Genomic DNA, 19098 nt, shown 5'->3' on the forward strand with positions numbered 1-19098 from the left:
CTCACCAAATACATTTCACCTAAAAGAAGTTTGGAAAAGGAATTGCAGTGGGCAATAAATCAGGAGGGATGGGATGAGGTTTGGAAGAATGTAAAGTCTTTAAGTATTTGCAATCGGGTTAAGTCCATACAATTTAAAATTTTACACCGTGCGCACATTTCTCCTTCTCAGCGAAGTAAATTCAATGCAAGCCTCTCACCATTTTGTCTAAAATGTAGAGTGGATATTGGTAGTCTTACACATTGTTACTGGTCCTGCAGGGAAATTCAACATTTTTGGCATATAATAAAAATGTGAATTAGATAAGATTTCTCTGTTTGCACACAATTTAACCCATTGTATTTACTACTTGGTTTAACCGACGCCGGTATTACTGGTAAATATCAGCGTCAACTCTACAGAATGCTTACTTTTGTGCAAGAAAATGTGTGGTATTGAATTGGATTTCTGACAAAGTACCAAGTAAATCACAATGGCTAAATATAGTACTGGACTATATATATCTCTGGACTACTTGACAAAACTGCACGATAAAGAAAATAACTTTTATAAAGTTTGGGAACCTTTTACTTCTTATGTAGGTTTGAAACTTCGGTTCTTCTGAGAGGATTTGTAATTTGAGGATGACCGAATTGTAAACATCTGAAATGTTTTGGTATAGACCATTTGTTTTCCATTGCTGTCTTTTTTTTTTTCCTTCTTTTCTCTTTGGTAGTATGTATATGTGTGTATGTGTACGCATATGCTCGTATATAGGTATGTAACTTAAGAGCTGGATTGTTCTCTGTTCTTGTCTTGTATTGCATTTGTTTTGTCAAAACGTTGAAACAATAAATATAATAAAAAAAAAAACAAAAAAAACCTAAAATTCATAAATTTAAATCATAAAATTTTAAACCAGGTTATTTTTGTTAATAGAAACTCATTTTGATAAAGAAACTTAACATGTAAAATTTCAAGTGTTGATCCAAAGTGATCACCTTTTTGTGCAATTGTTTAGTTTGGAGGCATGCATAAAGTAATGGCAAAAAGAAACAGTTGTGCTTCCAGGCAGATTAAATCATTCATAGCTTAGAATTTATCAGAGAAGTATGGTAAATTGGTTCAGTTTAATATCACCACAGATATAAGTAGGTACATGCAGAAACATGTCAAAGGCACATCAGGTTGACAAGGTAACAGGCGTCAGGTTGGCGGCCTGGTCGCCCAGCGTCAGGTTGGCGGCCTGGTCGCCCAGCGTCTGGTTGGCGGCCTGGTCGCCCAGCGTCTGGTTGGCAGCCTGGTCGCCCAGCGTGGTTGGCAGCCTGGGCCCAGCGTCTGGTTGGCAGCCTGGTCGCCCAGCGTCTGGTTGGCAGCCTGGTCGCCCAGCGTCTGGTTGGCAGCCTGGTCGCCCAGCGTCTGGTTGGCAGCCTGGTCGCCCAGCGTCTGGTTGGCAGCCTGGTCGCCCAGCGTCTGGTTGGCAGCCTGGTCGCCCAGCGTCTGGTTGGCAGCCTGGTCGCCCAGCGTCTGGTTGGCAGCCTGGTCGCCCAGCGTCTGGTTGGCAGCCTGGTCGCCCAGCGTCTGGTTGGCAGCCTGGTCGCCCAGCGTCTGGTTGGCAGCCTGGTCGCCCAGCGTCTGGTTGGCAGCCTGGTCGCCCAGCGTCTGGTTGGCAGCCTGGTCGCCCAGCGTCTGGTTGGCAGCCTGGTCGCCCAGCGTCTGGTTGGCAGCCTGGTCGCCCAGCGTCTGGTTGGCAGCCTGGTCGCCCAGCGTCTGGTTGGCAGCCTGGTCGCCCAGCGTCTGGTTGGCAGCCTGGTCGCCAGCGTCTGGTTGGCAGCCTGGTCGCCCAGCGTCTGGTTGGCAGCCTGGTCGCCCAGCGTCTGGTTGGCAGCCTGGTCGCCCAGCGTCTGGTTGGCAGCCTGGTCGCCCAGCGTCTGGTTGGCAGCCTGGTCGCCCAGCGTCTGGTTGGCAGCCTGGTCGCCCAGCGTCTGGTTGGCAGCCTGGTCGCCAGCGTCTGGTTGGCAGCCTGGTCGCCCAGCGTCTGGTTGGCAGCCTGGTCGCCCAGCGTCTGGTTGGCAGCCTGGTCGCCCAGCGTCTGGTTGGCAGCCTGGTCGCCCAGCGTCTGTTGGCAGCCTGGTCGCCCAGCGTCTGGTTGGCAGCCTGGTCGCCCAGCGTCTGGTTGGCAGCCTGGTCGCCCAGCGTCTGGTTGGCAGCCTGGTCGCCCAGCGTCTGGTTGGCAGCCTGGTCGCCCAGCGTCTGGTTGGCAGCCTGGTCGCCCAGCGTCTGGTTGGCAGCCTGGTCGCCCAGCGTCTGGTTGGCAGCCTGGTCGCCCAGCGTCTGGTTGGCAGCCTGGTCGCCCAGCGTCTGGTTGGCAGCCTGGTCGCCCAGCGTCTGGTGGCAGCCTGGTCGCCCAGCGTCTGGTTGGCAGCCTGGTCGCCCAGCGTCTGGTTGGCAGCCTGGTCGCCCAGCGTCTGGTTGGCAGCCTGGTCGCCCAGCGTCTGGTTGGCAGCCTGGTCGCCCAGCGTCTGGTTGGCAGCCTGGTCGCCCAGCGTCTGGTTGGCAGCCTGGTCGCCCAGCGTCTGGTTGGCAGCCTGGTCGCCCAGCGTCTGGTTGGCAGCCTGGTCGCCCAGCGTCTGGTTGGCAGCCTGGTCGCCCAGCGTCTGGTTGGCAGCCTGGTCGCCCAGCGTCTGGTTGGCAGCCTGGTCGCCCAGCGTCTGGTTGCAGCCTGGTCGCCCAGCGTCTGGTGGCAGCCTGGTCGCCCAGCGTCTGGTTGGCAGCCTGGTCGCCCAGCGTCTGGTTGGCAGCCTGGTCGCCCAGCGTCTGGTTGGCAGCCTGGTCGCCCAGCGTCTGGTTGGCAGCCTGGTCGCCCAGCGTCTGGTTGGCAGCCTGGTCGCCCAGCGTCTGGTTGGCAGCCTGGTCGCCCAGCGTCTGGTTGGCAGCCTGGTCGCCCAGCGTCTGGTTGGCAGCCTGGTTCGCCCAGCGTCTGGTTGGCAGCCTGGTCGCCCAGCGTCTGGTTGGCAGCCTGGTCGCCCAGCGTCTGGTTGGCAGCCTGGTCGCCCAGCGTCTGGTTGGCAGCCTGGTCGCCCAGCGTCTGGTTGGCAGCTGGTCGCCCAGCGTCTGGTTGGCAGCCTGGTCGCCCAGCGTCTGGTTGGCAGCCTGGTCGCCCAGCTTGGTTGGCAGCCTGGTCGCCCAGCGTCTGGTTGGCAGCCTGGTCGCCCAGCGTCTGGTGGCAGCCTGGTCGCAGCGTCTGGTTGGCAGCCTGGTCGCCCAGCGTCTGGTTGCAGCCTGGTCGCCCAGCGTCTGGTTGGCAGCCTGGTCGCCCAGCGTCTGGTTGGCAGCCTGGTCGCCCAGCGTCTGGTTGGCAGCCTGGTCGCCAGCGTCTGGTTGGCAGCCTGGTCGCCCAGCGTCTGGTGGCAGCCTGGTCGCCCAGCGTCTGTTGGCAGCCTGGTCGCCCAGCGTCTGGTTGGCAGCCTGGTCGCCCAGCGTCTGGTTGGCAGCCTGGTCGCCCAGCGTCTGGTGGCAGCCTGGTCGCCAGCGTCTGGTTGGCAGCCTGGTCGCCCAGCGTCTGGTTGGCAGCCTGGTCGCCCAGCGTCTGGTTGGCAGCCTGGTCGCCCAGCGTCTGGTTGGCAGCTGGTCGCCCAGCGTCTGGTTGGCAGCCTGGTCGCCCAGTCTGGTTGGCAGCCTGGTCGCCCAGCGTCTGGTTGGCAGCCTGGTCGCCCAGCGTCTGGTTGGCAGCCTGGTCGCCCAGCGTCTGGTTGGCAGCCTGGTCGCCCAGCGTCTGGTTGGCAGCCTGGTCGCCCAGCGTCTGGTTGGCAGCCTGGTCGCCAGCTCTGGTTGGCAGCCTGGTCGCCAGCGTCTGGTTGGCAGCCTGGTCGCCCAGCGTCTGGTTGGCAGCCTGGTCGCCCAGCGTCTGGTTGGCAGCCTGGTCGCCCAGCGTCTGGTGGCAGCCTGGTCGCCCAGCGTCTGGTTGGCAGCCTGGTCGCCCAGCGTCTGGTTGGCAGCCTGGTCGCCCAGCGTCTGGTTGGCAGCTGGTCGCCAGCGGTCTGGTTGGCAGCCTGGTCGCCCAGCGTCTGGTTGGCAGCATGGTCGCCAGCGTTGGTTGGCAGCCTGGTCGCCCAGCGTCTGGTTGGCAGCCTGGTCGCCCAGCGTCTGGTTGGCAGCCTGGTCGCCCAGCGTCTGGTTGGCAGCCTGGTCGCCCAGCGTCTGGTGGCAGCCTGGTCGCCCAGCGTCTGGTTGGCAGCCTGGTCGCCCAGCGTCTGGTTGGCAGCCTGGTCGCCCAGCGTCTGGTGGCACCTGGTCGCCCAGGTCTGGTTGCAGCCTGGTCGCCCAGCGTCTGGTGGCAGCCTGGTCGCCCAGCGTCTGGTTGGTTTCGAGCCGTGGGTCCGTTCAGGGGCAATTGAACATCTGCAAGTTTTTGAATAGCTGCCTCAGCTTCCACTTCATTGGTTTCCAGTTGTGCTGAAAAATATGAAGAAATCGTTAAGTCCCAACTACCCTTGACAATAATACTGTAAAGAATTTACCATTAAGGCTTCTTCGTTTTTTATTAAAAAGCAAAGCAAGTATTAAGACTTCCCTTTTAAGACTTTATAGCCCCAAAAGACTTCATTGGTAATTAGGCCAGTAAGTTTGCTTACAACATTACAGAATCTGAATTGAGATTAAGCTAGCACAGCAGTTGTGTTCATGTGCTGCATTCACTTGGTTTGGGAAATTCCACAATCTATACAAAGCTACCTTAGCTATTCTGTTGCTTTGGAGAGCAATAGCCACACAATATAAAAAGAGTTTAATCTTAATTTTTTTTCATGTAACTGTTGACACTTGCAATATTAGACAATACGGTGTGAGTGATGTGGCTATAGGCCGAAGTTGAGTAAGCACCAATTGTTGTATTCAATAAACACATGAATGTCTGATTAATTAAGCAGCTTATACCCACATTGTATGGTCAAAATAGTTTAAACATGGGTTGGAATCCCCATTCCAAAAGCCAGACAACTTAACCTTATTTACTACATTGTGCCACAAAGAACCTCAGCTGTAAAAACAGTTGCGGCATTTTCCCATTATGGTTTCACAGAACTGCTCACCTTCTTAGCAGCTTGGATCAACTTGGACTCCATTGACTGGAGAAGTGCGAAGGCCCTCTTCATGGAGAGATCATTGGGAGCACATCTGTGGCAGAAAATAAATTCCGTTAGTGTCCGTAAGTACCTATTGAAAGAGTCTGTCACTAACGTTCTTACCTCTAATCATTCTCCTCTGCAGCTCATCATCATGTCTTTTCATTTGTGCCGCCAACTGGCAAACTTAAGCCTAAGGACAATGCAACTGCTGTTAATCAAATGTTTCTGCTATTTGACGGCACATATCATGAACTTGTTCCAGCTAAATTCTTTTATTGAGTAATTAACCCTACTCTTTACATTGTTATACTCCACTACATATTTGAATACAAGCTTGAAACAGAAGAAATGTAACAACCTTTGTTAATCCAAACAGTCAGCACACAAACAACAAAGACCCAAACAGCTGCCATCACTCCAGTCACCAAGAGAAACTGGTTCCTGTGCATGCCAGGGAAAAACCCATCATGCAGGTAGCACAGCTGTTGCTGATCAGCTCTGATTGGCTCTCTCTGCAGAGTCAGTGATAGTTGAGATTCAGCCCATGAAAAATGGGAATTTGGAAGCAAGGGACATGTACAGACTATATTGTAAAGAAAGTCCAGGAAGTGTGTTTTTTACAAGAAAGAAAGTCAATGATGTTTGTCTGACACTGTTAGACTTTTTTTTGTAATTTGCGTTAACTTACTGGCAACGTGCTGTGACTTCCTGATTACAGTATCATAACTGTACATGTTTTTTTTACAGTAAATACCCTACGTAACTTAGTTTTACAGTAGTAAAAATATCCTTGGTTTTACTGTTTAAAGAACTCCACAGTGGCAAAGCCCCAGGGATTGAGTAAATTCGTTGAGAAATCTGTAAGGAGAGGCTGTCTTGGGTTGACATACCTCTTAACATTGCGTGGAGGTCTGTGGCAGTGCCTAGGAGTGGCAGACCAGGGTGGTTGCTCCCCTCTTCAAGAAGAATGGCATCTGCCCATTACAGGAGTATCACTATGCTCAGGCTCCTTGGTAAACTCTACTCCAAGGTGCTGTACCAATGTATGTAACATTTCAGCAGTTGGCAGTGGGGGGATTTGAACCTACGCCTCCAGAGAGACTGGAGCCTTAATCCAGCGCCTTAGACCGCTCGGGCAACACTACCTGCAATGTTACTTCCCCAAATCGTGACAAACACAAGGAACGTAACTAACGGTATGCTTGTTAATGTTATTGGAAAAAAACGTTTGCAAGGGAAAACACATAACTTAGATTACCTAACTACAGCTCTGATTTAATAACAGGCCATGTTAGAGATTGTACGATCTTCTGCAGACCTTCACGGCTAAATACCAATTCCCATACCGGGAGTGAACCTAGCCACTTGGGTGAAAACCAGGAATCCTAACCGCTAGACCATATGGGACAGACCACATATTAATAACAGGGATTTCATGAATCAAGTCATAGTCTGGCTGGACACAGGCCTTCTCTTGAACGTGAATGAAGAAGGTTCTTAACCCTGTTTGTCCTTTGTGTCACAGGACATGGTTAGCTTATGTGACCTTTTGTACTAGCCAGCCGTTCTGCTTCGGATCCCGAGACACCACTTTCATTCCATGTCAAATACCATCGTGGCCTCATCCTTTGGGTCTCAGAGACCCCGCTGTTTTATGTTCCATGCCATTATACGTATGTCCCACAACTGCCGTGGCGCCCCCATCCTCCGGGGTCCCGGGGACCCGAAGGACAATGTTATGAGTCCCAGGGACCCAAAGGACAATGTCATGAATCCCAGGGACCTGAAGGACAATGCCATGGGTCCCAGGGACCCGTAGGACAACGTCAAGGGTCCTTGTGACCCAAAAGGACAACGTCAAGGGTCCTGGGGACCCGAAAGGACAATGCCCTGGGTCCCTGGGACCCAAAGGATAACATCAAAGGGTCTTCGGGTCCCAGGGACCCGTGGAACCAGTAGGACGATGCCATGGGTCCCCGGGACCCCCCCCCCCCCCCCATCCGGGGTCCCGGGGACCCACCCTTGTTCGATGTCATCTTTCTCCTACCCTTGAGGCCTCAACCTCGCAATGGGTCCCTGGGTTGTGTGTGTGTCTGTCTGTGTGTGTGTCTTTGTGTGTGTGTGTGGGTTTGTGTCTGTGTCTGTTTTTGTGTGTGTGTGTGTGTGTATGGGTGTGTGTGTGTGTGTGTGTGTGTGTGTGTGGTGTGTGTTCCAAACAGATTCAAGGTTTGTTCGGGGCCTCATCCACACGGGCCAAGAGGCTACGGGCGAACACACTCGGGCACAGTAGTAGGCCCGCGTGCAGCTTCCACAGATGTATCTCTTGCAGCCACCGCAAACAATGTGTGATTTGCGGTCTTTCTCTCCGGACAGAGCTGACACCGCTTCCTTTGCTTTGCATCTCGGTGTGTCCGGTTTCAGAATCCCCATGCTCCTCTAGCCCCTTGTGACTGTGCCACCGCCGCCGCTGTCGCAATCGCCACCACCAGCACCACCACCACCACAGGACCTGCTTGCCGTGACGACGGCTTGACAAGCGCGGCGGACGCCTCCGTGCGAGGCAGACGCGCCGTCTCTCGATGAGCGGATTCACAAGCGCCTTCCCAACTGCTCGAGGAACGCCCTCCTCTTGTTGAGTTGCCGCGCATCCACTCGGGCCTGAGCTCTGCCACAGCACAAAGGCGTTGTAGGCGGACACGTCGAGGATGTTGTGGAAGACGGCAAGGGCCAGCGTGCTGTCTTCCTGCGGCAGCTGTACGTGCCCACAAGCTTGTCCAGGTTTCCACCCCGCCCTTGGTGTGGTTGTAGTGGAGGATGATGTCGGGTTTGGCTTGCCTGCCGGCGCCGACGCCCGCATCCCCCGTGTGCAGCGTGCTCAGCAGCACCACGTTCCTGTGCTTCTTGGGCACGTAGGACACCAGAGTGGCGACGGGCGTGAAGGCCAACTTGGACGAGAAGACCGCACGGCCCTTGGTGCGAGCAACGCCCCTGGCAGCTCGGGCTTGTTTTTGCGCATCGTGCCCACCACGGTGAGGCGCCGCTCGGCGAGCAGCCGCTGGGCCAGCGCGTAGGAGGTGAAAAAGTTGTCGCACGTCACGTTACGCGGGCCCCTCAGGCCCTCGGTCACGTCCAGCAACACGCGGGGAGCCCAGATTCTTCGGGCGTGCCGCTCACCGACCTGCCCGTGTAGAGCTGCATGTGCCACGCGTAGCTGGAGCGGCGTCGCAGGCCACCCAGACTTGAGTCCGTACCGGGCGGGCTTGCTGGGCATGTACTGGCGGAAGGCGCAGGACCTGTGAAAGTGGCGTGTCAAAAAAGAAGTGGAACACGATGGATAGAGATGGAAGAAAAACACACACAACAACACACACACAAAGAAAGACAAGTGTACGGCAGAGGTACAAAAAACACAACCGAGCAAAAAAAAAAAAATATATTATATATTAATCACAACACCTCGAAAGGGCAGCAGATGCTCGTCCACACGTCACGTCGGCGCCCGGGTTGTAGAGGCGAGGCAGCTGCCGCGTCCACTCGTCCCACACCTCTCGTACGGCGCCAGTTTGTCCGAGGCTCGGCGGGCAGCTCTCGACTCGCGGTCGTCGAATCGCAACAGTCTAGAGTACGCGTGGAACAGCTTGATTGCATCGTGGCGCGGAAAATGGCCCTGCCACTCTCCTCGTGCCACAGGCTTTCCAAGGCGATGCAATCCGATGCAGCTTCAACTCCAGTGTCAAACGACGGGCCATGCTGCAGCTTCTGCCCCGGCTGTGCCGAGCCACGTGCAAAAAGTGCACAGGTCCAAAACAAGATGACGTGAAAAAGAAAATGACAACAACAAGAAGACAAATGTGTCTAAAGTGTATATATATTATGTGTGTGTGTGTGTGTGTGTGTGTGTGGTGTAATAAAAATAATTAGTAGACAGATGTCAAGCCTTTAGTTTTCTTTTTTTAACCTCCCTTTCCACTCGCCTTTGCCTTTCCTGTTTTTACCACAGCTACAAGCCACTGGCCAGGATCCCAGGGACCCAAAGGCGGGACGATGCGAGGGTAGCAGAACTAATACAACCGATTGAGTGTACCACGGGTCCCTGGGACCCGAAGGACAATGCCAACGGGTCTGGGACCTGAAGGACACGTCAAGGGTCCCCGGACCCGAAGGACAATGTCAAGGGTCCCAGGACCCAAAGGACAACGTCATGGGACCTTCGGACCCGAGGGACAACATCAAGGGTTCCGTGTCCCGAAGGACAATTTCAAGGGTCCTATGGACCAGAAGCACAATGTCAAGGGTCCTATGGACCCGCAAGGACAATGCCACGGGTCTCTGGGACCCGAAGGACAATGCCACGGGTCTCTGGGACCCGAAGGACAATGCCGCCGGTCCATGGGACCCGAAGGATAACGTTGAGGGTCCTATGGACCCAAAGGCCAATGCCACGGGTCCCGGGGCCCCGAAGGATAACGTTGAGGGTCCATAGGACCCAAAGGACAATGCCACGGGTCCCAGGGACCCAAAGGACAATGCCACGGGTCCATGGGACCCGAAGGACAATGCCACGGGTCCATGGGACCCGAAGGACAATGCCACGGGTCCATGGGACACGCAAGGCCAATGCCACGGGTCCTGGGGACCCGAAGAATAACGTCGAGGGTCCTATGGACCCAAAGGCCAATGCCACGGGTCCCGGGGCCCCGAAGGATAACGTTGAGGTCCATAGGACCCAAAGGACAATGCCACGGGTCCCAGGGACCCAAAGGACAATGCCACGGGTCCCGGGACCCAAAGGACAATGCCACGGGTCCATGGACCCGAAGGACAATGCCACGGGTCCATGGGACCCGCAAGGCCAATGCCACGGGTCCGGGGACCCGAAGGATAACGTCGAGGGTCCTATGGACCCAAAGGCCATGCCACGGGTCCCGGGGACCCGAAGGATAACGTTGAGGGTCCATAGGACCCAAAGGCCAATGCCACGGGTCCCAGGGACCCGAAGGATAACGTCGAGGTCCTATGGACCCAAAGGCCAATGCCACGGGTCCCTGGGACCCGAAGGATAACGTTGAGGTCCTCTGGACCCGAAGGACAATGCCACGGGTCCCTGGGACCCAAAGGACTCTGCCGCACTACAACTCTGAACGTATCACAAGTGTGAGCGACCTTGTTGACGTACTCACAGACCATGTGAACCGTGACACGTTTGTGTACGTGGAAACTGTGTATGCAACTCTGCGTCTGATCGGGAGTGTGAACTTAGCCGAAAGGTTGGCTACGTACATACGTAGCCTCAGCGTCTGAACGTCAGTGTGCCCTAAACTGTTTTTTGGAGCCTTACCCAATTGTACACAGATACACATTACTGCATGTGAATAAAATTAATGCTTGTCAAAACCTCGGATTCCGTGTCCAATTGTGTACCACAAACTAATAAGGACAGTTGTACCACGTTGGTGACAGACCCAGGGGGCAACGTCAAGGGTTCTGGTGACGTGAACGACAATGCCATGGGTCCCAGGGACCCGAAGGACAATGCCATGGGTCCCGGAGACCCAAAGGACAATACCATGGGTCCCCGGGACCCAAAGGACAACATCAAGGGTCCCTGTGAGCTGAACGACAATGCTTTGGGTCCCAGGGACCCAAAGGACAATGCCACGGGTCCCGGGGACCCGAAGGACCACACTATGGGTAAAACTGCACGGGTCCCCGTGACCCGAAGGACAACACAAGGGTTAAGAGGGAGTGTGAGGGCGCCGGCGCCTGTTAACCCAGTGTCAGTGCACGTTTCTGGGGTACAGAGGGGATGCATTTCAGCCTGGAGGCCGTTGCCTAGCAACAGAGCCCCTCACTGGGCCTTTGGGGGGTGTGGGAGGGTGCTGGAGCCTGTTAACCCAGTGTCAGTGCATGTTATTGGGCCACAGAGTGAAGGGTTATAACCCTGGGGGTCATAGGCCAGACTTAGAGCCACTTGCTGGGCCTTTGGGGGGTGTGGGAGGGTGCTGGAGCCTGTTAACCCAGTGTCAGTGCATGTTATTGGGCCACAGAGTGAAGGCTTTTAACCCTGGAGGTCATAGGCCTGACTTGGAGTCACTTGCTGGGCATTAAGAGGGAGTGTGAGGGCGCCGGAGCCTGTTAACCCAGTGTCAGTGCACGTTTCTGGGTACAGAGGGATGCATTTCAGCCTGGAGGCCGTTGCCTAGCAACAGAGCCCTCACTGGGCCTTTGGGGGTGTGGGAGGGTGCTGGAGCCTGTTAACCCAGTGTCAGTGCATGTTATTGGGCACAGAGTGAAGGGTTATAACCCTGGGGGTCATAGGCCAGACTTAGAGCCACTTGCTGGGCCTTGGGGGGTGTGGGAGGGTGCTGGAGCCTGTTAACCCAGTGTCAGTGCATGTTATGGGCCACAGAGTGAAGGCTTTTAACCCTGGAGGTCATAGGCCTGACTTAGAGTCACTTGCTGGGCATTAAGAGGGAGTGTGAGGGCGCCGGAGCCTGTTAACCCAGTGTCAGTGCACGTTTCTGGGGTACAGAGGGGATGCATTTCAGCCTGGAGGCCGTTGCCTAGCAACAGAGCCCTCACTGGCCTTTGGGGGGTGTGGAGGGTGCTGGAGCCTGTTAACCCAGTGTCAGTGCATGTTATTGGGCCACAGAGTGAAGGGTTATAACCCTGGGGGTCATAGGCCAGACTTAGGGCCACTTGCTGGGCCTTTGGGTTGTGGGAGGGTGCTGGAGCCTGTTAACCCAGTGTCAGTGCATGTTATTGGGCCACAGAGTGAAGGCTTTTAACCCTGGAGGTCATAGGCCTGACTTAGAGTCACTTGCTGGGCATTAAGAGGGAGTGTGAGGGCGCCGGAGCCTGTTAACCCAGTGTCAGTGCACGTTTCTGGGGTACAGAGGCGATGCATTTCAGCCTGGAGGCCGTTGCCTAGCGACAGAGCCCCTCACTGGGCTTTGGGGTGTGGGAGGGTGCTGGAGCCTGTTAACCCAGTGTCAGTGCATGTTATTGGGCCACAGAGTGAAGGGTTATAACCCTGGGGGTCATAGGCCAGACTTAGAGCCACTTGCTGGGCCTTTGGGGGGTGTGGGAGGGTGCTGGAGCCTGTTAACCCAGTGTCAGTGCATGTTATTGGGCCACAGAGTGAAGGCTTTTAACCCTGGAGGTCATAGGCCTGACTTGGAGTCACTTGCTGGGCATTAAGAGGGAGTGTGAGGGCGCCGGAGCCTGTTAACCCAGTGTCAGTGCACGTTTGGGGTACAGAGGGATGCATTTCAGCCTGGAGGCCGTTGCCTAGCAACAGAGCCCCTCACTGGGCCTTTGGGGGGTGTGGGAGGGTGCTGGAGCCTGTTAACCCAGTGTCAGTGCATGTTTATTGGCCACAGAGTGAAGGTTATAACCCTGGGGTCATAGGCCAGACTTAGAGCCACTTGCTGGGCCTTTGGGGGGTGGGGAGGGTGCGGAGCCTGTTAACCCAGTGTCAGTGCATGTTATTGGGCCACAGAGTGAAGGCTTTTAACCCTGGAGGTCATAGGCCTGACTTAGAGTCACTTGCTGGGCATTAAGGGGAGTGTGAGGGCGCCGGAGCCTGTTAACCCAGTGTCAGTGCACGTTCTGGGGTACAGAGGGGATGCATTTCAGCCTGGAGGCCGTTGCCTAGCAACAGAGCCCCTCACTGGGCCTTTGGGGGGTGTGGGAGGGTGCTGGAGCCTGTTAACCCAGTGTCAGTGCATGTTATTGGGCCACAGAGGAAGGGTTTAACCCTGGGGTCATAGGCCAGACTTAGAGCCCTTGCTGGGCCTTTGGGGGTGTGGGAGGGTGCTGGAGCCTGTTAACCCAGTGTCAGTGCATGTTATTGGGCCACGGAGTGAAGGGTTATAACCAGGGTTCTAAATTAACACCCGCCAACCCGCCAAATGCGGGTTAAAATTAATTTTGGCGGGTGTTCCTAAAAACTTACTAGCCAGTTTGGCCAGTGATGCGAGGGCATTACATGCATGATACACAAGGCTCTGTTCACGGCTCGGCTCTCCCCTGGCAGTGCTTCCTACATTTCCCAAGAACACTGTGCTGTAATGCTGCGTGATGACGTTTCATACGCCCATTGGCTGCGTGCAGTTTGCAATCAAACCAGCGCGAGAAACCATGGAAACGAACGGAGCCAGAGCAGGGAGCACAGACTGAAAGAGGAGGGAGTTAGCTAGCTAGTAAAGTAAAGTCAAAAGTCAAGATTAGCTAAACTAAATGCGGCGGTGGTTGGGACAGACTTCTGCGGGCGAGAAGAGGAACGACGCAAGGGATGATGATATCGACAGAGAAACAAAGAAAAGAAAATTTAATGCCAAATGGGTGACGGGTCGTGAATGGCTTGTTTGATCATGAAAATGTTGTCATGTTTTGTCAGGATTGCCGCACGTACGCAAAAGAAAAAAACAAAATGAACAATTTTGTGGTAGGAACTAAAAATTTTAAAGTCGAGGCAGTAAAGGACCATGAGAGTGCCCGAAGTCATCAGGAGAGCCTGAGGATTAAAACGGCCAGAACAGGTCGTATTGAAGAGAGCCTTGCTGGGAGAAGTCTCACTTTAATGAAGACGTCTGAGTTGGAGAAGATGCAGCTACTTTTTCGAAATGCCCACGCCATCGGAAAAAAGGGCCGGCCTTTTACCGACTTCGCATGGATGTGTGAGTAAGTTAATTAACGTTACTATTTACATGTTTCAGAACAGTGTATTTAATATGATTCAGAGTGCTTCCATAGACACAGATGAAACTTCATGTTTGATGGTTTCAAAAAGAAGAAAAAAATCTCACTAAAATGTACTGTGTTGTAGGCGCTAACCGTGGCTTCATTTACACAAAAAATGTATTTCAGTGTGGACAGGAAGAAAGGCTTGAAGATAGGAGAGACATACACAAACGACTATCAGGCAAAAGAGTTCATACACTACATAGCAGAGGATGAGAGAAGAAAGATGAGGGCAAGATTATCAGATGGCAAGTTCATCTCGGTCATGTCAGATGGATCCCTCGACAGTGCAGTGATGGAAGAAGAAATGGTCTACGTCAGGAGTGCCAGTGAGGGGAAGGTCAAAGTTGATTTTGTCGGGGTAAAGGCTGTCTCAAAGCCAGATGCTACAAATATAGCTGAAGCAGTGTGCAGTATAATGGAAAGTGGAGTCAGCACTGATTGGAAGAACAAGCTAGTGGCAATCACCACAGATGGAGCATCTGTAATGACAGGAGTAAACAATGGTGTCGTTGCAAAACTGCGTGCAGACAGACCAAATGTGCTGGGGATCCACTGCATGGCCCATAAGCTAGAGCTTGCCTTCTCAGATGGAATAAGGAAAAATGTGATGGCCAGGAAAGTTGAGGACCTCTTGAGTGGACTCTACACCTTTATATCATAAGAGTGGAGTGAACAGGGCCAGCCTAAAGCAACACTTCAGGGAGCTCCACATGAAGGCTTTGATGCCAACCAGAGTAGGTGGAACCCGGTGGCTACCACATCTCTTCAAAGCACTTGACCATTTTCTCAGGGGATATGCTGGCATTGTACGCCACTTGGAGAAGGTATGTTAATTCATAGCCTACTAAAACCAGCAGTGTAGATTTAGGATTATTTAATGTTTGCTTTATTTTCTGTTACTCAGTTGTAAATGCTGTCTGATATAATGCAGTTGTTTTGCTTGTAGTCCCAGGAGGCCACGAACGTCAATGCTGTTCTGAGGGCAAAACCAAGGGGTTCCTCAACATAGGCAAGGATGGTGGAGTGCTCAGGTTTTGCTGCCTTCTCCATGACACCATCTATCAACTGAGCAACCTCTCCAAGTCACTGCAGAGGTCAGTGTCAACCGTGGCTGAAGCTCAGAGCTGCCTTTCCTCCACTCAGGCTGTCATAGAAAAGTACAAGTCAAGGTATGTATCACATATCCTACAATTTATGATTAGATTTTAGGTTGTGTTGGTGTTTTCACCTCAGTATAAATAAAAAGACACCCATCCATCTATCTCTGCACAACTGTAGACCTGGGCCTAAGCTGAGAGCAGTGCTGGACACAGACACTTATGAGGGAGTCCTCCTGAGGCCTACTGATGCCGACCGGCATGACAAGGCAAAGAATGAGCTAATCGATTCTCTGTGCCGGTGCATCACTGCTAGATTTAGTGACGTGAACAGTGGTGTCCTGCAGGCCATGCGGCTGACCAGTTTCCAGTACTGGCCAGAGGCAGACACAAGTTCAGGTTAGCAATTCAAAAGTAATGAACACATCTTTACACATTTTATGTTTTAAGACAACTGCTTAACTATATATTGTTTTCCCTTTTGTTCTCAGATTTTGGTGATGAAGAGGTAAACAAACTCATCAGTCACTTCCGACCTCTTTTCCTGTCTGCTGGAGTGGATGTGGAGTTGATCCCTGATCAATGGACAATTCTCAAGACTGAACTGTACACAGCAGGATTCAGCCAAGGTACTTGGAGAATGTTTGAGAAAATCTCATACTAATGAACCTAATCAGTAACATTTTTGAACAAGTGTTTGAAAAGTTCCCAAGCTCTAAAGAAATGTCTAATATTGTGAGACAGTTTTTATTTTGTTTATCAGGAATCAGAGTAAATGTAATTTGTTAAAGACACAATCCAAATTTGATGCCATATTTTAATAACTAAAGGTGCATAATGCACATTGTCTGTCTCACACTGCTACAGGAAACTTTGAGCAGACCTGGCCTACTGTGAACAGAATGCTGCGCCATCGATGTCCTGATGTCCTTGATCTTTTTGATGCTCTCCTGACCATCCCTGCAACTACGGCTGACTGTGAAAGAGGGTTCAGTGTTATGAAGCAGGTAAAGAGTGACTGGCGCTCCCGCCTAAAAGGTGAAACCCTCTCTGACCTCCTTAAAACCCAGTTGTGCTCACCTGACATCAAAGACTTTGATCCAACCAAAGCCATTGAGATCTGGCATGCTGACAGTTTGCGCTCACGCAGACCTGACTTTGTGCGCAAACATGGACCAAAAGAAACAGAGGGTGGCTCAGATTCTGATGGCACCACATCTGAAGAAGAAGAGCTCTGAAGACATATGTTTCGATAGATAGATAGATAGATAGATAGATAGATAGATAGTAGATAGATAGATAGATAGATAGATAGATAAACCCCAAACTTGTAATGAAATGTTTGCACTTTCTGTGTTTATTTTGTTGTATGTATTGTACTTTATGTAGTTTTAATGCCAACAATGTTAATAAAATTAACAAATGCATTCAGTGCCACTCATAATTTCTCTTATTTTCAACGGATGAAAATTGGCTAGTGAGAGTTCTGATTGGCTGGTAACTTTAGAAAGTCACCAGCCAAATTGGCTGGTGATCAAAAAAGTTAATTTAGAACCCTGGTTATAACCCTGGGGGTCATAGGCCAGACTTAGAGCCACTTGCTGGGCCTTTGGGGGGTGTGGGAGGGTGCTGGAGCCTGTTAACCCAGTGTCAGTGCACGTTTCTGGGGTACAGAGGGGATGCATTTCAGCCTGGAGGCCGTTGCCTAGCAACAGAGCCCCTCACTGGGCCTTTGGGGGGTGTGGGAGGGTGCTGGAGCCTGTTAACCCAGTGTCAGTGCATGTTATTGGGGCCACAGAGTGAAGGGTTATAACCCTGGGGGTCATAGGCCAGACTTAGAGCCACTTGCTGGGCCTTTGGGGGGTGTGGGAGGGTGCTGGAGCCTGTTAACCCAGTGTCAGTGCATGTTATTGGGCCAGAGAGTGAAGGCTTTTAACCCTGGAGGTCATAGGCCTGACTTAGAGTCACTTGCTGGGCATTAAGAGGGAGTGTGAGGGCGCCGGAGCCTGTTAACCCAGTGTCAGTGCACGTTTTGGGGTACAGAGGGGATGCATTTCAGCCTGGAGGCCGTTGCCTAGCAACAGAGCCCCTCACTGGGCCTTTGGGGGGGGTGGGAGGGTGCTGAGCCTGTTAACCCAGTGTCAGTGCATGTTATTGGGCCACAGAGTGAAGGCTTTTAACCCTGGAGGTCATAGGCCTGACTTAGAGTCACTGCTGGGCATTAAGAGGGAGTGTGAGGGCGCCGGAGCCTGTTAACCCAGTGTCAGTGCACGTTTCTGGGGTACAGAGGGGATGCATTTCAGCCTGGAGGCCGTTGCCTAGCAACAGAGCCCCTCACTGGGCCTTTGGGGGGTGTGGGAGGTGCTGGAGCCTGTTAACCCAGTGTCAGTGCATGTTATTGGGCCACAGAGTGAAGGCTTTTAACCCTGGAGGTCATAGGCCTGACTTGGAGTCACTTGCTGGCATTAAGAGGGAGTGTGAGGGCGACGGAGCCTGTTAACCCAGTGTCAGTGCACGTTTCTGGGGTACAGAGGGGATGCATTTCAGCCTGGAGGCCGTTGCCTAGCAACAGAGCCCCTCACTGGGCCTTTGGGGGGTGTGGGAGGGTGCTGGAGCCTGTTAACCCAGTGTCAGTGCATGTTATTGGGCCACAGAGTGAAGGGTTATAACCCTGGGGGTCATAGGCCAGACTTAGAGCCACTTGCTGGGCCTTTGGGGGGTGTGGGAGGGTGCTGGAGCCTGTTAACCCAGTGTCAGTGCATGTTATTGGGCCAGAGAGTGAAGGCTTTTAACCCTGGAGGTCATAGGCCTGACTTAGAGTCACTTGCTGGGCATTAAGAGGGAGTGTGAGGGCGCCGGAGCCTGTTAACCCAGTGTCAGTGCACGTTTCTGGGGTACAGAGGGGATGCATTTCAGCCTGGAGGCCGTTGCCTAGCAACAGAGCCCCTCACTGGGCCTTTGGGGGGTGTGGGAGGGTGCTGGAGCCTGTTAACCCAGTGTCAGTGCATGTTATTGGGCCCAGAGTGAAGGGTTATAACCCTGGGGGTCATAGGCCAGACTTAGAGCCACTTGCTGGGCCTTTGGGGGGTGTGGGAGGGTGCTGGAGCCTGTTAACCCAGTGTCAGTGCATGTTATTGGGCCACAGAGTGAAGGCTTTTAACCCTGGAGGTCATAGGCCTGACTTAGAGTCACTTGCTGGGCATTAAGAGGGAGTGTGAGGGGCCGGAGCCTGTTAACCCAGTGTCAGTGCACGTTTCTGGGGTACAGAGGGATGCATTTCAGCCTGGAGGCCGTTGCCTAGCAACAGAGCCCCTCACTGGGCCTTTGGGGGGTGTGGGAGGGTGCTGGAGCCTGTTAACCCAGTGTCAGTGCATGTTATTGGGCCACAGAGTGAAGGGTTATAACCCTGGGGGTCATAGGCCAGACTTAGAGCCACTTGCTGGGCCTTTGGGGGGTGTGGGAGGGTGCTGGAGCCTGTTAACCCAGTGTCAGTGCATGTTATTGGGCCACAGAGTGAAGGCTTTTAACCCTGGAGGTCATAGGCCTGACTTAGAGTCACTTGCTGGGCATTAAGAGGGAGTGTGAGGGCGCCGGAGCCTGTTAACCCAGTGTCAGTGCACGTTCTGGGGTACAGAGGGATGCATTTCAGCCTGGAGGCCGTTGCCTAGCAACAGAGCCCCTCACTGGGCCTTTGGGGGGTGTGGGAGGGTGCTGGAGCCTGTTAACCCAGTGTCAGTGCATGTTATTGGGCCACAGAGTGAAGGGTTATAACCCTGGGGGTCATAGGCCAGACTTAGAGCCACTTGCTGGGCCTTTGGGGGGTGTGGGAGGGTGCTGGAGCCTGTTAACCCAGTGTCAGTGCATGTTATTGGGCCACAGAGTGAAGGCTTTAACCCTGGAGGTCATAGGCCTGACTTAGAGTCACTTGCTGGGCATTAAGAGGGAGTGTGAGGGCGCCGGAGCCTGTTAACCCAGTGTCAGTGCACGTTTCTGGGGTACAGAGGGGATGCATTTCAGCCTGGAGGCCGTTGCCTAGCAACAGAGCCCCTCACTGGGCCTTTGGGGGTGTGGGAGGGTGCTGGAGCCTGTTAACCCAGTGTCAGTGCATGTTATTGGGCCACAGAGTGAGGGTTATAACCCTGGGGGTC

The 19098-nt window shown here is 53.4% G+C and overlaps 1 protein-coding gene and 1 long non-coding RNA gene across 2 annotated transcripts; both read left to right on the forward strand.

The window, feature by feature from the left end:
• The first annotated feature begins 14513 nt into the window (after nucleotides 1–14513).
• Nucleotides 14514–15179, forward strand: LOC116684629 (uncharacterized). Its single transcript, XR_004330802.1, has 3 exons — nucleotides 14514–14677; nucleotides 14800–15022; nucleotides 15132–15179. It is a non-coding gene; the product is annotated as an uncharacterized LOC116684629 (long non-coding RNA).
• LOC116684630 (zinc finger protein 862-like) lies at nucleotides 15180–16188 on the forward strand. The gene is made up of 3 exons (XM_032510138.1): nucleotides 15180–15349; nucleotides 15442–15579; nucleotides 15818–16188. Exons 1-3 carry the CDS (start codon nucleotides 15301–15303, stop codon nucleotides 16186–16188), a joined length of 558 nt encoding a protein of 185 aa, XP_032366029.1. The 5' UTR covers nucleotides 15180–15300.
• The last annotated feature ends 2910 nt before the right edge of the window (nucleotides 16189–19098 follow it).

The sequence above is a fragment of the Etheostoma spectabile genome, unplaced genomic scaffold (genome assembly GCF_008692095.1).
Source record: "Etheostoma spectabile isolate EspeVRDwgs_2016 unplaced genomic scaffold, UIUC_Espe_1.0 scaffold00019367, whole genome shotgun sequence".
Taxonomy (NCBI): Eukaryota; Metazoa; Chordata; class Actinopteri; order Perciformes; family Percidae; genus Etheostoma; species Etheostoma spectabile.

Excerpts from the sequence above, each read along its gene's own strand:
- LOC116684630 (XM_032510138.1), top strand. The coding sequence starts at position 15,301 with ATGCGGCTGACCAGTTTCCAGTACTGGCCAGAGGCAGACACAAGTTCA. Across the intron at positions 15,350-15,441 it reads AGAGGCAGACACAAGTTCAG|ATTTTGGTGATGAAGAGGTA; the intron begins GTTAGCAATTCA and ends TTTTGTTCTCAG. Across the intron at positions 15,580-15,817 it reads CACAGCAGGATTCAGCCAAG|GAAACTTTGAGCAGACCTGG; the intron begins GTACTTGGAGAA and ends ACACTGCTACAG.